The sequence below is a fragment of the Aulostomus chinensis genome, chromosome 20 (genome assembly GCF_037954235.1).
Source record: "Aulostomus chinensis isolate RoL2024-O1b breed Wild chromosome 20, RoL_Achi_v1.0, whole genome shotgun sequence".
Taxonomy (NCBI): Eukaryota; Metazoa; Chordata; class Actinopteri; order Syngnathiformes; family Aulostomidae; genus Aulostomus; species Aulostomus chinensis.
Window position 1 is genome coordinate 23,394,725 of NC_141339.1, and position 15,992 is coordinate 23,410,716.

At 49.5% G+C, this 15,992-nt stretch overlaps 1 protein-coding gene across 2 annotated transcripts; it reads left to right on the forward strand.

The window, feature by feature from the left end:
* The first annotated feature begins 1,689 nt into the window (after positions 1–1,689).
* On the forward strand, positions 1,690–14,829 carry trim54 (tripartite motif containing 54). Of its 2 annotated transcripts, XM_086188786.1 has the most exons (9): positions 1,690–2,094; positions 3,213–3,391; positions 8,200–8,371; positions 9,600–9,695; positions 11,518–11,751; positions 12,224–12,246; positions 12,374–12,498; positions 12,847–12,943; positions 14,083–14,829. In XM_086188786.1, the coding sequence occupies exons 1-8, from the start codon at positions 1,903–1,905 to the stop codon at positions 12,912–12,914; spliced, it is 1,089 nt and encodes a 362-aa protein (XP_086044912.1). In that variant the 5' UTR covers positions 1,690–1,902; the 3' UTR covers positions 12,915–12,943; positions 14,083–14,829. The 2 variants fall into 2 exon arrangements, with proteins under 2 accessions (XP_086044912.1, XP_086044913.1); XM_086188787.1 differs by lacking the exon at positions 9,600–9,695.
* Positions 14,830–15,992: the final 1,163 nt, after the last annotated feature.

The following is a 15,992-nucleotide window of genomic DNA, read 5'->3' on the forward strand; positions in this document are numbered from 1 at the left end:
TGTGGCTCAGAGGTGGACTGTAGACCCTGAGCTTTAAGACTGAAGGGGAAAATAATCTACAAGTGTGTTTGTTGGTTGAGGTCAAGTCATTCATGCTAATGAAGGAACATGTAACCCAGTGAGCAGGTTTCCAGCGTCGATGGAGCCTGACGGCACAGAGGGTGTAGGAGTGTAACGCTACGCAGAACTTCTCAGTGGGATTGGTTCCTTTGTTGTCAAAACAAGAACATCCCAGTGGAACATACGAGGAGCAGAGAAGCATGAATGGCTCTGTGTCGCTGTACTTCACTCTGTGCTAGCCTATAAATAGTGCAGTAATCCCATTAGTAGCTCAGTCTGCTTAGGCGACTCCATTCTCTTGATTAGCAGATACCTCGTGTGTTCGGTCGCAAGGAAGTGACCTCACCGGTCTGCTCGCCTCTTGGCACGCTAACCAGGGTCAGAGGTCAGGCACAGGAGGAGAAAGTGACCCGGGGGGTCGTTTTGGTCAATCGAAAGACGTTTAAAACACCAGAGTATGACTTTGTCTCCCTCTGCTGGCAGTGAGAGTAACTACAACTGTGATGTTAGTGTCCAAGGCACAGTTGCGACTGTTGAGGCTTTAAATCAGCGGGTGAATGAGTTTTTAGCTCCTCGCAAACGTGTGAAACGACTCAGTTGACTTATCAGAATTTGATTTATTTGGTCCGATGATATTTGGAAAGTCTGGAAGAGTCACACGATTAAATTATCCGCATTTAAGCTAGCAGAAGGCTAAGTGGGAGTCACCGCGCTGTGATGGCTCTGTGTTTTCAGACGTTTCCCTTCAGCTTCATGATCAGATCCAGTTACTGGCACTCGTGCCGCAGCTTCAGGCGTGATGACTCACTCACGCTTCACGTGTTAAATTTAGCACGTCCTCTGATATCATAAATGAAAGATATCCAGTAAAAAAGAGAAAGAGAGGAGGTATCTGCCATCTGTTTATATTCGTTTTATCTTCATCCTGCTTCAGTCCTGATCCTGTGACCTCTGACACACAACTCTGACATCAGACATGAGATGAACACATCAGCCTCCTGTTAATCTGTTTGTAGAATTGTTTTCATGACCATGCCATTAAAAAAAAGAAAAACATGACTTTTTAAATCCTTTGACACAAATAGAACAGCAACAAGTGACCATGAGTGGACACAGGAGCTCAATCACTTCTCCCTCGTCGTCGTCATCTTATTTGCTTCTTCCCTGTTGTATTTGCGCAGCCACTAGATGGCGTCTGTCACGTTATCGCCAGCCCAGGTGATTTTCACCGCTCATGTTTATCGTCCATCAGCGGAAAGACTCACCTGACCAGTTGGACTCTGTGTGACTGTAAAATCGCTCCAGACCAGCAGAAGCTCAGACCTGTGACGATCCGTTCCGACTGAATGTCGCTGACTTGCAACACGGCGGCGTGCGGCTGCGGCGTGTCAGCAGGGCGACTTCGGATGTATCAGACTTCATCAAAACATTATCATGTGAACCCTGGCTGCTGCTGAGCTCTGTAGGGGACCCTGGACTTTCCAGTGGCCCGGTTGTGGAATGCAGTTTAGACAGTAACCCAAGCCAGAACAAACTGATGAGCTAAAAATACTGGCGATCAACAGTCCGGCTGCTGTGGGACTGAGACGCGGGACTGGGAGGGTCTTTAGATGGGCGTCAGGCTGGGGGGGAAAGGGATGGACAGCTGGGTACAGACACAGATCTGAAGACAGACAGTAAACACACAGGAGTGTGGAGGGACGCGAGTTTATTTTACCAATCCAAGGTACCATCACGGACCCCTGAGCAGGGCCAGGACTGAACCCCACAGCGCAGAGCTGGAATATCCCCCAGTTTCTGGAACTTTCTTCTCTGACATTGAACGCTTCGCTATTGGAAGTGATGAACTTTGCCCTTGGCTTCAAGCCCCCGGCAGCAGGTAGCTCAGCACCTGGCGCCAGCAGCGGAGCAACCATGGAGAACCTGGAGAAGCAGCTGGTCTGCCCCGTCTGCCTGGAGATGTTCTCCAAACCCGTGGTGATCCTGCCCTGCCAGCACAACCTCTGCCGCAAGTGTGCCAACGACATCTTCCAGGTCAGTCCGACTGTTCCGGTGCCTTGGGAGGGATTCCAGCTGAGCCCTGACTGTTTGACTGCCGCTTCGTTGTTCAAGTTGCAAATGTGAACCATAATTATTGAGTTCAATAAGAAAACAGAAGTTTCACTTCTGCTCAAAGTAACACGCCAACGCGTTGGGAATCAGCTTCTTGTCCGTCATCTCCAGAGCCAGACGAGAAGATAGAGACCTTCCATAAGGAGGCCATGCAAGTCAGCTTAGCCCAATGTCTGGTAGTGGGTGGAAGTGTTAGCTTCAGCTAGCTCAAGTCCAGCCTAGTTAGCTTAGCCCAATGTCTGGTAGTGGGTGGAAGTGTTAGCATCAGCTAGCTCAGGTCCAGGCTAGTTAGCTTAGCCCAATGTCTGGTAGTGGGTGGGAAGCGTTAGCATTAGCGAGCTCAAGTCCAGCCTAGTTAGCTTAGCCCAATGTCTGGTAGTGGGTGGAAGTGTTAGCATCAGCTAGCTCAGGTCCAGGCTAGTTAGCTTAGCCCAATGTCTGGTAGTGGGTGGGAAGCATTAGCATTAGCGAGCTCAAGTCCAGGATGCTGGTGTGTCCAGCAGGAATCCTCCTCCTCTTCATCATCAGTAGCAGCAGTCGCTCTTCTAGTCCTCAACAAACCTTTGGTTCTGTTGACCCAAGTTCCAGTGGAGCTTTGGAGGTGCTGCGTCAAATCACTGCGCCCAGTCAGGAAAGTAGTTCTGGCTACGTGTCTGATTCTACCACTACAATGTCTCCTCATGTTAAACTGGTATTCATCACCAAGGTTACACACAATCCTCCTGACGTTAATGCAGTTAGCTATGCTAACACTTCCCACCCACTACCAGTCATTCAGTCATTGTGCTAAGCTAACTAGCGAGGGTTGTCAACCAACCCCAAATATTCTGGAGACAAATGCAAAACTTCCCACCAAAAACCATGTTCAGAGCATCATAATATTCTCAGAAAAATGTTTGTCTTGGAGGGACAATCAGAGAATTTCCCCAGCAAGATGGCAGCTCGTCTTTTCCATCACTGAACAGAGGAGAGCAAATGAAAATTCCACCGTAAACGATAAAAGAAAAAGCAGGATGCGTTTCTTCCTCCTCTGGATGCAGTCGGCGAACCCTCTCTGGCAGTCTCGCAGCTCCTCCAGCATTGCCGCCAGCGGCAGCCGCTTCCGCTGCCCGTCCTGTCGTCACGAAGTGGTCCTGGACCGCCACGGGGTCTACGGTCTACAGAGGAACCTGCTGGTGGAGAACATCATCGACATCTACCGGCAGCAGCAGTCCTCCAGGTCAGTCAGTCACCTAATAATCCTGAGAAACATAGAAGACGTGTCATTCAATGACATTTGGAAAAAAAGAAAAACAAACGTTTTATAATAAACCCTTTAAAACTCTCCCTCTCGAGGTTAGGCACCGTCCCTCTAGAGGTAAGGAAGCGTCCCTCTAGAGGTAAGGAAGCGTCCCTCTCGAGGTTAGGAAGTGTCCCTCTAGAGGTTAGGAAGCGTCCCTCTAGAGGTTAGGCACCGTCCCTCTAGAAGTAAGGAAGCGTCCCTCTAGAGCAGGGGTGTCAAACTGGTCCAGTAAAGGGCCGGTGTGGCTGCAGGTTTTCATTCCAACCTAGCAAAAGCAACACCTGAATCTACTTAAATCAATCAAGCTGTGTCCATACAGCTCATTGGTTGGATCAGGTGTTGCTTTTGCTAGGTTGGAATGAAAACCTGCAGCCACACCGGCCCTTTACTGGACCAGTTTGACACCCCTGCTCTAGAGGTTAGGAAGTGTCCCTCTAGAGGTTAGGCACCGTCCCTCTAGAGGTAAGGAAGCGTCCCTCTAGAGGTTAGGCACCATCCTTCTAGAGGTAAGGAAGCGTCCCTCTAGAGGTAAGGAAGCGTCCCTCTAGAGGTTAGGAAGTGTCCCTCTAGAGGTTAGGCACCGTCCCTCTAGAGGTAAGGAAGCGTCCCTCTAGAGGTTAGGCACGGTCCCTCTAGAGGTAAAGAAGCGTCCCTCTAGAGGTTAGGCACCGTCCCTCTAGAGGTAAGGAAGCGTCCCTCTAGAGGTAAGGAAGCGTCCCTCTAGAGGTTAGGCACCGTCCCTCTAGAGGTAAGGAAGCGTCCCTCTAGAGGTTAGGCACCATCCTTCTAGAGGTAAGGAAGCGTCCCTCTAGAGGTAAGGAAGCGTCCCTCTAGAGGTTAGGAAGTGTCCCTCTAGAGGTTAGGCACCGTCCCTCTAGAGGTAAGGAAGCGTCCCTCTAGAGGTTAGGCACGGTCCCTCTAGAGGTAAAGAGGCGTCCCTCTAGAGGTTAGGCACCGTCCCTCTAGAGGTAAGGAAGCGTCCCTCTAGAGGTAAGGAAGCGTCCCTCTAGAGGTTAGGCACCGTCCCTCTAGAGGTAAGGAAGCGTCCCTCTAGAGGTTAGGCACCGTCCCTCTAGAGGTAAGGAAGCGTCCCTCTAGAGGTAAGGAAGCGTCCCTCTAGAGGTTAGGCACTGTCCCTCTAGAGGATAGGCGCCGTCCCTCTAGAGGTTAGGAAGCGTCCCTCTAAAGGTTAGGCACCGTCCCTCTAAGGTTGGGAAGCGTCCCTCTAGGGGTTAGGCACCGTCCCTCTAAGGTTAGGCACCGTCCCTCTAGAGGTTAGGAAGCATCCCTCTAGAGGTCAGGAGGCGTCCCTCTAAAGGTTAGGCACCGTCCCTCTAAGGTTAGGAAGCGTCCCTCTAGAGGTCAGGCAGCGTCCCTCTAGAGGTTAGGCACCGTCCCTCTAGAGGTAAGGAAGCGTCCCTCTAGAGGTTAGGCACCGTCCCTCTAGAGGTAAGGAAGCGTCCCTCTAGAGGTAAGGAAGCGTCCCTCTAGAGGTTAGGCACCGTCCCTCTAGAGGTAAGGAAGCGTCCCTCTAGAGGTTAGGCACCGTCCCTCTAGAGGTAAGGAAGCGTCCCTCTAGAGGTAAGGAAGCGTCCCTCTAGAGGTTAGGCACCGTCCCTCTAAGGGTAAGGAAGCCTCCCTCTAGAGGTTAGGCACCATCCCTCTAGAGGTAAGGAAGCGTCCCTCTAGAGGTAAGGAAGTGTCCCTCTAGAGGTTAGGCACCGTCCTTCTAGAGGTAAGGAAGCGTCCCTCTAGAGGTTAGGCACTGTCCCTCTAGAGGTTAGGAAGTGTCCCTCTAGAGGTTAGGCACCGTCCCTCTAGAGGTAAGGAAGCGTCCCTCTAGAGGTAAGGAAGCGTCCCTCTAGAGGTTAGGCACTGTCCCTCTAGAGGTTAGGAAGTGTCCCTCTAGAGGTTAGGAAGTGTCCCTCTAGAGGTTAGGCACTGTCCCTCTAGAGGTTAGGAAGCGTTCCTCTAGAGGTTAGGCACCGTCCCTCTAAGGTTGGGAAGTGTCCCTCTAGAGGTTAGGCACCGTCCCTCTAAGGTTAGGCACCGTCCCTCTAGAGGTTAGGAAGCATCCCTCTAGAGGTTAGGAGGCGTCCCTCTAAAGGTTAGGCACCGTCCCTCTAAGGTTAGGAAGCGTCCCTCTAGAGGTCAGGCAGCGTCCCTCTAGAGGTTAGGAAGCGTCCCTCTAGAGGTCAGGCAGCGTCCCTCTAGAGGTTAGGAAGCGTCCCTCTGGAGGTCAGGCACCGTCCCTCTAGAGGTTAGGAAGTGTCCCTCTAGAGGTCAGGCACCGTCCCTCTAGAGGTTAGGAAGCGTCCCTCTAGAGGTTAGGAAGTGTTCTTCTAGAGGTCAGGCACCGTCCCTCTAGAGGTTGATGAAGTTGATGCAAAACACCTTTACAGTATTTATGAAGGTGAACAAGTTAAAAATAAAATGTGATGTCATGATTCTTTTTGTTTAAAGCTGTTTCTTGCTTTTACAGGATTCTTTTCCTCTTCGACCTACAATCATAAATTTGCATACACACATCATCATGATGACAGCAGGGGATTTCTCTGAAGAGCAAAAGAATTTCTCAAATTCTCATAAAAAAATATGAATATATAGAAAATATTCAGAACTTGTAGTTTTACACAAACAGAGTCAAAGTACTTCAGTGCCTCTGGGCACTTCACTAACGTTTTCAACCCAAAAAACAGGTACAATAATAATAACAACAACAACAACAATAATAATAATAATAATTACAATAATAATAATAATAATAATAACAATAATAACACATTCTAAAATTAGCTGCTCTTAACTTTGCTATAAATACTTTCAAGGTCCTACATGGATGCACTTTGGAGAATTTAGCCTTCAAATTAATTTCTTTCCAAAATGTGAACGTATGGGAACCAAACAGAACGGTTGTTATTGCTGCAATGATGCGTGGCGGCCATTAGAGGGCAGCATCACATTCACCACCGCTGTCCACTCTGCCGTCATTGATTATTGATTCTCACCTGCACTCCTACAGCATCGTCACATCCTGATGCTTACATGTCAGTGCAGGATCATTATTTCAGCTGCAAAAACTCGTCTCTCTCTTGTCTTCATTTACCAGAACAGGAATTTTTCTGTTTTTATTTTTTTAAACAACAGTGTTTCAGTGCTGCCAGTGGTTCTCAACCCAGGGATCGGGACCCCATTGAGGGTCGCATCCTAATTTCTGGGGGTTGCCCAAAATAATTGGATGAGAAATGTTTGTTTTTTTGTTTGTTTGTCGTTGTTTTACATCCCACGACATGTAAGGGTGACATCATTTCATTTGGAATATTAAGAACATGAAAATCAGATTCACCTGCGCCTGAAGACGATGACAAGTAGACACCAGTACACTCTGAACTCTGGAAACAACGAAAACGGACGAGAAGGATGTGCAGTGGTATTTTTACGTGTTAGCAACTCTGATGAAGTATTTCTGTCATCGCTCTTTGGGCCGGACCTGCACACGCCGACGGAGAAGTCACCACTGGCATCGTCCTGTCACCAACGCGTGGAAAGGCTGAGAGAGATTTAAATAGAAACGGAACAAAGCCCGGTTCTCCTTGGGTGCATCTGTGTGTTGTGCAAGCGATTACTACGACTCCCCTGGTACTGCAGTAATCGTCAGAGTAGATTTGTCATGTTCACTCTAAAATAGCAGCTGAGTGACTCATGGGTGGAGACGCTGGCGCTCGCCGGGGTCTCCTCATTATCGCCGACAAACGTTTATTAAGTTCCTCATCATCTCTCACATGTGGAGACACTCATTTAGCACCGTTTAATCACCGTCTCCTCACTCCTCAATCAGGGAGTTCATGTCATGCAGCGTCTCAGCATGTCCTGGTGCTTCCGAGGAGACGACTCTGTCCCTCCAGCTCAACTGTCTTTGGCCCACAGGCGGTTCCGGTACCAGGAGATCACGCTGCTTGTCTTCAGGTTTTGGGGGGACCAGACTTGGTCCTTTTCTAGATTCTGGAGGAAATGGTTCAGTTTCAGCACCACTTTATAAAACTTGCTTTTAGAGAGCAGCCCCTCAGCCTCACCGCCTTGGAGCTTCCAGGTTCCTCAGCAGAACCCAAAAGTGAATTTGTTGAGTCCAACTTTAAAAACAGAACGTCAACATAACTGGACTCAAAAACTAAAGCCCTTCTCAAACAGGCTGCCAGAGCGACAACCCCCCCCCATCATGGGGTTCTGGCTGTACCCCTCCGGACCAGACAGGAGGAGCTGGACTTCACCATGAAAAGTTTAGGAATGAGGAGGAAGAGACTTGATGTGCCGGTGAAAAGCAGAGGCAGGAGGTCGCCAGGGGGTCCACGAGGTTGAGAGCCACGCGGGTCCACAGGGTCCACAAGGTTGAGGCCCACGAGGGTCCACAAGGTTGAGGACCACAACAATTGATCAAAAGTCCAGAGGAGGGTCACCGTGGTTCTGGTACTGTAACTCCCAGAAGTGTTAAGGATGTGGTTTCTCTAAGGGAAAGAGAGACACTTCATTTCCCATGAAGGAGCAGCCTGATGCGGCACTGTGTTGCGAAAATCCCTTCCTGCTTCCACTAGGTGGCGCTAGCACACACACACTCACTCTCTGACATTTGTCACGTCCTGTAACCTCTAGATTTGCTTTTACACCTGTCAAGAAGGCAGCTGGGTGCACGCGTACACGTCCTGGTCCAGGTGAGACACCAGGGGACTGACGGCTGGTTTCTCCTCCAGGCTGGTGGGGGTGAAGCCGGAGCAGCAGCTGATGTGTGGCGAGCACGAGGAGGAGAAGATCAACATCTACTGCCTCTCCTGCCAGACGCCCACCTGCTCCATGTGTAAGGTGTTCGGGCGGCACAAAGACTGCGAGGTGGCGCCGCTCAGCAGCGTCTATGTGAGGCAGAAGGTAAAGAGGGAGCAGCTCAGCAGCTGCTCTGGGTCTCACACACTCACACACACACACACACACACACACACACACACACACACACGGTAGGGGGTTGGTGATGATTTCCAGATGTCATGAAATTTGAAGAGGCCTTATTATGATGATTATTATTATTATTGGGCTGCACGGTGGTGCAGTGGTCAGCACTGTCGCCTCACAGCAAGAAGGTTCCGGGTTGGAGTCCCGGCTCGGGCGCGGGATCTTTCTGGGTGAGTCTCCATGTTCTCCCTGTTCCTGCTGGGTTCTCTCTGGTACTCCAGCTTCCACCCACAGTCCAAAGACATCAAGAGGGGACGAGGCTGATTGAGTCTCTAAATTGACTGTAGGTGTGAATGTGAGTGTGAATGGTTGTCAGTCTCTGTATGTTGGCCCTGTGATGGACTGGTGACCTGTCCAGGGTGAACCCCGCCTCTCGCCCGTAGATGCTGGGATAGGCTCCACCCCCCGTGACCCTTAATAGTGAGGAATAAGAGGAAGACGACGACGATTATTATGATTATGATGATTATTATTATTATTGTTGTTGTTGTTGTTGTTGTTGCTGAGGGTAAAAAGAGCTCTATAACGAGGACAGAAGTAGCAGATGAGTGTTGATTCAGGTTCTGAGGTGGGACCTCTGGGAGCCTCCGCTCTGGATGATGTCGTCCTCACGGCGCATGACGGATGAACTCTTGTGATTGGCTGGGAAACAGCAGGATTGTCTTGTTGCCTCGACAAACAAAGACCAAGTGTGTCATGCAGATGGCGGCGGCGGCGGCGTGTGATTGAACAGTTGGCTGGGATGACATTTCACTGGCCTCTTCTCTGATTCACTCATCTGAAATGTAGATGAGGCAGAAGGAGGTTGTCTGTCCTCCATCTTGATGCCTGGACTTGAACGATGGCGGTGCACATGCGTGTGTATGTGCATGCGTGCGTGCGCGCGTGACAGATGACGAGGAGCGGAGCTGTAATTAACCAATAAAGTGGTGGAGGCTGGTGATGGCAGGCGTTCTGTAATGTGAGATTAGAACTGGACGAAAGTTTGAACTCTGCTTGAAACTCCAAGTCTCCCAGCTGCTGCTCAGCTTCAGGCTTCAGTTTTCCATCTCCTTCAGTGATAAAACCTCCAGATCCCGAGAGACGGAGGCGATGCTCACGCTCTTCTGTTGGTTTGTGTTTGTTTTGACACTCTGAACGTCTGCAGGCGGAGCTGAGCGACGGCATCGCGATCCTGGTGGCGAGCAACGACCACATCCAGGCCGTCATCACCCGTATGGAGGAAGTCTGCAACAGCATAGAGGTAGCACACGCACACGCACACACACACTCACTCACACACACACACTCACTCACTCACTCACACACGCACGCACACACACACACACACACACACACACACACACACACACTCACTCACACACACACACACACACACAAGGGAATGATGCAATGTACTGTGCTGTACTGTAATACACTTTTAATTGCCAGGACCGGATTGCAGCAGCTGTTGTGGACGCATTCCATTTATTTGCGTCCGTGTTCTGATGGCGTGGGTCAGAGCGAGGGATCGGCGTATCTGGAGGTTTCCTGTGATTGTGGCGCATCAAGAAGAAAATATGAAGATCGAGGAGAGAAACTGCGAATCATCAGCAGCTTGTCTCCTCGCCTGGAACTTTGTTTGCAAGAGAACAAAAGTCTGAAAATCAGAAAACCAGAAATAAATGAAACTAATAAGTCCATCCACCCCTCCATCCATCCACCCCTCCATCCATCCATCACCCATCCACCCCTCCACCCCTCCATCCATCCACCCCTCCATCCATCCATCACCCATCCACCCCTCCACCCCTCCATCCATCCACCCCTCCATCCATCCATCATCCATCCACCCCTCCACCCCTCCATCCATCCACCCCTCCATCCATCCACCCCTCCATCCATCATCCATCATCCATCCACCCCTCCACCCCTCCATCCATCCATCCATCCACCCCTCCACCCCTCCATCCATCCATCATCCATCACCCATCCACCCCTCCACCCCTCCATCCATCCACCCCTCCATCCATCCATCATCCATCCACCCCTCCACCCATCCACCCCTCCATCCATCCACCCCTCCATCCATCCATCACCCATCCACCCCTCCACCCCTCCATCCATCCACCCCTCCATCCATCCATCATCCATCCACCCCTCCACCCCTCCATCCATCCACCCCTCCATCCATCATCCATCATCCATCCACCCCTCCACCCCTCCATCCATCCATCCATCCACCCCTCCACCCCTCCATCCATCCATCATCCATCACCCATCCACCCCTCCATCCATCCACCCCTCCATCCATCCATCATCCATCCACCCCTCCATCCATCCACCCCTCCATCCATCCATCCATCATCCATCATCCATCCACCCCTCCACCCCTCCATCTATCCATCCATCCATCCATCCATCCATCCATCCATCCACCCCTCCACCCCTCCATCCATCCATCATCCATCACCCATCCACCCCTCCACCCCTCCATCCATCCATCATCCATCATCCATCCACCCCTCCATCCATCCATCCACCCCGCCACCCCTCCATCCATCCATCCATCCATCCACCCCTCCATCCATCCACCCCTCCATCCATCATCCATCCCTCCATGTTCCCCCTCTCCTCCTGTTCAGGGTGGTGGGGGTGGAGCCTATCCCAGCAGCCTTCCCCCTGGACAGGTCACCAGCCCATGGCAGGGCCAACACATAGAGACAGACAACCATTGGCTCTCCCAGCCACGCCTACGGTCAATTTAGAGTCTGGATTAACCTGGTCCCTCTTGATGTCTTTGGACTGTGGAGGAAGCTGGAGTACCAGAGAGAACCCAGCAGGAACAGGGAGAACATGGAGACTCACACAGAAAGACCCCGTGCTGCAGCCGGGGCTCCACCCACAACCTTCTTGCTGGGGGGCCACCGTGAGGACCACTGCTCCACCGTGGTGCCCAATAAGTCTAAACTCATATTTCTGTTCCTTTAAACAGCTCAGCTGCACTCAAGTCTGCCTGGTAACAAGTGACCACTATTCCATCGTGTGTTTTTCATTGAAGATGGGAATCTTCTTTCCCTCCTCAGGAGAACGGGAGGCGGCAGCGGGAGCAGATGGCCAACCACTTCGAGGGGCTGGTGGCCATCTTGGAGGAGCGTAAGCAGGAGCTGGTGGGTCTGATCACCAGGGAGCAGGACGATAAACTCAAACACGTCCGATCCCTCATTCGCCAGCACAGCGACCACCTGGAGGCCGCCGTCACGCTGGTGGAGACCGCCATCCACTCCATGGAGGAGCCACACATGCCGCTCTTCATCCACGTCAGTAGAGGCGCTCTTTGGGACTGGCGTGGGGGGGGGGGGGTGCCTCTGATCCTCCAGCAGCTTCCAGTGGGAGGCGGAGTTTCACTTCTGGACAAAAAAAAGGACATTTCAGAAAACAAACTTCAACAAAAACAAAAGAAAATGTCTGAAGATGAAATTTCAGAAAACACAACCCAAACCTTTATGTGTGTGTGTGTGTGTGTGTGTGTGTGTGTGTGTGTGTGTGTGTGTGTGTGTGTGTGTGTGTGTGTGTGTGTGTGGGCTTGTTTTAACCGCCTCCTCCTGCTCGTCCAGGGCCATTGAACGTTTCCCTCCACCCGCTGACACACAGCCAGGTGTCACCGCCCCCCCGGGTGCTGCTGCTGATCAGGGTTACTCTTCCAATCATTGTTATTGATCACTGATACATGAACACTCAGACAAACTGGCTGATTTGTCCCTCTGTCACTCTGTCTGTCCTCTGTCTCAGAGTGCCACAGTCATACTGGAGAAGTAAGTTTGGTCCTGGAAATGTCAGTCATTGTTTATACGGGTGGGTTCAGGGCGAAGGTCCTGACGTGTGTGTGTGTGTGTGTGTGTGTGCGTGCGTGCGTGCGTGCGTGCGTGCACGCGCTGGCAGAATGGCGTCCATCACCCGGGCTTCGAACCTGGAGCGTCCAGAGCCGGGCTACGAGGACCTGAGCCACCTGGTGGTGGACACAGACGACCTGGCCGACGTGCTGAGGAACATCGACTTCTGCTCCGGTACGACGGTGGCGCCAGGCAGCGATCAGAAACTGATAGACGTGATCGATCAGATCGATGGCGACTTTGGCGATGTGGAAATGTCATTCCTGGATTTTTACAGGTTTTATCATGAAAATACTCATGTTAGTATTTATGGAACCACTTGAGATACTTGATGTGACTGTAATGTGGTTTGAAATCTTCTGGTGTTTGAGGGACAGTAAGGAAGTGCAGAGGCGGTACAAGTACACACACATAAGATCCAAAGGTACTGCGTCAGTCTTTTACTGGGCCATTAAAATCCGGTCGGACAGGGTTTTTTTGTGGGTTCGGGTCCAGTGAGTCCATGTTGGTGTGTGTCCTCAGGTGTGGGGGAGGATGAAGACGATGGTCCTGAGGAAGAGTCGGAGCTGGACTTCTGCTCCAGACACTGACACCAGCACACAGGTGGAGCTGGAATCAGGTGAGTACTTCACTCCTTCTGACTGCGTAGTGTCTGGTACTTGTACTTCAGGATAACTGATCCCTGCTGGTACCTGTACTTCAGAATAACTGATCCCTCCTGGTACTTGTATTTCAGGATAACTGATACCTGCTGGTACTTGTACTTCAGAATAACTGGTACCTGCTGGTACTTGGACTTCAGAATAACTGGTACATGCTGGTACTTGGACTTCAGAATAACTGGTACCTGCTGGTACTTGGACTTCAGAATAACTGGTACATGCTGGTACTTGGACTTCAGAATAACTGGTACCTGCTGGTACTTGGACTTCAGAATAACTGGTACATGCTGGTACTTGGACTTCAGAATAACTGGTACCTGCTGGTACTTGGACTTCAGAATAACTGATACCTGCTGGTACTTGTACTTCAGAATAACTGGTACCTGCTGGTACTTGGACTTCAGAATAACTGGTACCTGCTGGTACTTGGACTTCAGAATAACTGGTACCTGCTGGTACTTGGACTTCAGAATAACTGGTACCTGCTGGTACTGAGGACGTCATGATGTCACTGTGTGTTTCTGTCTCCGTCGGCAGGGTTACACTGAAACTATGAGGCTGATCCTCTCCAAACCCGGTAAAGGGGCGGAGCCTGGTTCAAGGAAGCACCTGTTAAATTTGGGTCATGAGTCATAGCTCCACCTGTGGTCAACAAACTGATGTTAGCACCACGCCGTCCTGCTCCTCCGTGGTTCTGATCATGATAATAGATCAGCTCGGCGCCCCCCCCTCTTTCCCCACCTTGTCACGCTGAGCGAGCGTCATGCAGGAGGACAGAGCAAGCAGCCACACGTGTCACTGCCTGTTTTTCAATGTTCTTGTTGCTCTGCTGATGAATTGTACCTTGAAGTTGGCGATGGCGGCGGCTGCGTCCAGAGCCAATGTGTGAAAGCATTTAACTTGCCTAAAGAGCGCTGCAGAGGGAAGAATCCCCCTCCTCGGCACCAGAGTTTCCAAGCAACACCAGCGTCCTCCTCCTCGCCACATCCGCGCTGGGCGGAGTCTCCAGGCCGAGCTGTTGGACGGTCACCGCTGATTGTTTCCACGTGGGACGATGACGCCATCCTCTCATGTTCTTCTTTGTTCTCTACTCCAGGTCCCCGGAAGTGGAGGTTTACCATAATCCTCTGGACCGGATCCAGCCGGAGGGAATTCACACCAGGGAGCAGAAACGAGCCCAGATCTGTTCCTGTCATCTGTGTGGCTCCTCTCATCGGACCTTCGCCAGATTTTCGCCTCCCACATTGTTGCCTTTTGTCCGGTGAAGAAGCCGAAGTATTGTGTGTAAATATATCCGATGGTGTGGAGCTCAGCGGGATTGTGTTGTGTGTTGTGGGAGGGAAATTAAAACGATTTGTTCGTGTGTCTTCAGGATTTAAGCGCTCTTATTATAGCTCTCTATAGCGTCCGTAACGAGACATTCACAGCTTCAGAATTCACTTGAAAGATGTTACATAAACGTTGAAGAAGTGCAGGATTAAAGTCAGCTAAACAGCGACAGATTGATTGACAGCAGCCTCAGATGGAGGGATAAAATCATCCTGTTTCTAAAAGCAGAAACACAGAAACGAGCCGTAAATGGCAGTATTCCTTTTTCTCGCCTGGTTGTTGTTGTTTGTTGGACCGACTTTATTCTGAAATGGAAAAAAACAAAACAAATGAAAAAAAAAATCACCTTCAAAAGTGACCCGAACAACAGCGTGACGCGTCTCCCCCTCCCTCTGTGGTTCAGGCCTGTTTGTAAAGAAGTAAATAAATCCCTGATTATTTGGGAAAATCGATTTGAAACTAATAACTGAAGGTGTGAACATGCATGCAGCAGCCCTGGAGTACGAGAAGTACAATAAAAACAACCAGCTTCTGTCAAACGTGTGTGTGTGTGTGTGTGTGTGTGTCTAACGTTAGCGGTTAGCATGCCAACCTGAGCGTCTGTCAGCCAATTAAAATAACAACCTGAATTGATCACATGTATCAGTTTTGATGGGATGAAGATGAAAAACATCGGAGGTCAACTGGGTTTTTGTCAGTGAGTGAATAATTCACCTTCAGAGGTCACGGTCCTCTTCAGCAAAGCCATATTACTGCCCTCTGCTGGTTATTCTGAGCTCTCCTTGAACAAACAGTAAATCCACATGGGGTCAAAGGTCAAGGCTGCGACCAACTGTGATGATCCTCTATTATTATTAATCACATCCTATGACTTAACTGTCATGTTCTTAATATTCCAGTTAACGAGTGTGGACACTTTACGTCACGTTGTCATGTTTTACTAATTCACTGAAACAGAGAAGAAGAAAAAAGATACACCTGAAACGCAGTTACACTACAACGTTCTTTACGTTCATGCAGGTGAGGGCTGCTTGGAGGAAATGGCCACTTTTGTGATGCTAACACACTGACCCTTCTTAGCGTTCCTTGTGCTAAGCTAAGCTAACTAGCATGGGCTGCCTGATTAGCACAGATCATTGACCGCTGATCTGAGGACCACAACAGAAGTTCATACATACACACACATATACGTGTATGTGTGTGTGTATGTATATATATATATATATATATATATATATATATATATATATATATATATACACATACGTGTGTGTTTGTGTGTATATATATATATATACGTGTATGTGTGTGTATATATATATATATATATACACACACATATACGTGTATGTGTGTGTATATATATATATATATATATATATATATACACATACGTGTGTGTTTGTGTGTATATATATATATATATATATACGTGTATGTGTGTGTATATATCTATATATATATATAGATATATACAGTATATATATATACACACACATACACATATACGTGTATGTGTGTATATATATATATATATATATATATACAAATACATACACATACGTGTGTGTATGTGTATATATATATATATATACACACACATACATGTATGTGTATACACATACGTATGTGTATATATATATATACTGTATATATCTATATCTATATAGATATATA

Excerpts from the sequence above, each read along its gene's own strand:
- trim54 (XM_086188786.1), top strand. The coding sequence starts at position 1,903 with ATGAACTTTGCCCTTGGCTTCAAGCCCCCGGCAGCAGGTAGCTCAGCA. Across the intron at positions 3,392-8,199 it reads CGGCAGCAGCAGTCCTCCAG|GCTGGTGGGGGTGAAGCCGG; the intron begins GTCAGTCAGTCA and ends TTTCTCCTCCAG. Across the intron at positions 11,752-12,223 it reads ACATGCCGCTCTTCATCCAC|AGTGCCACAGTCATACTGGA; the intron begins GTCAGTAGAGGC and ends CCTCTGTCTCAG.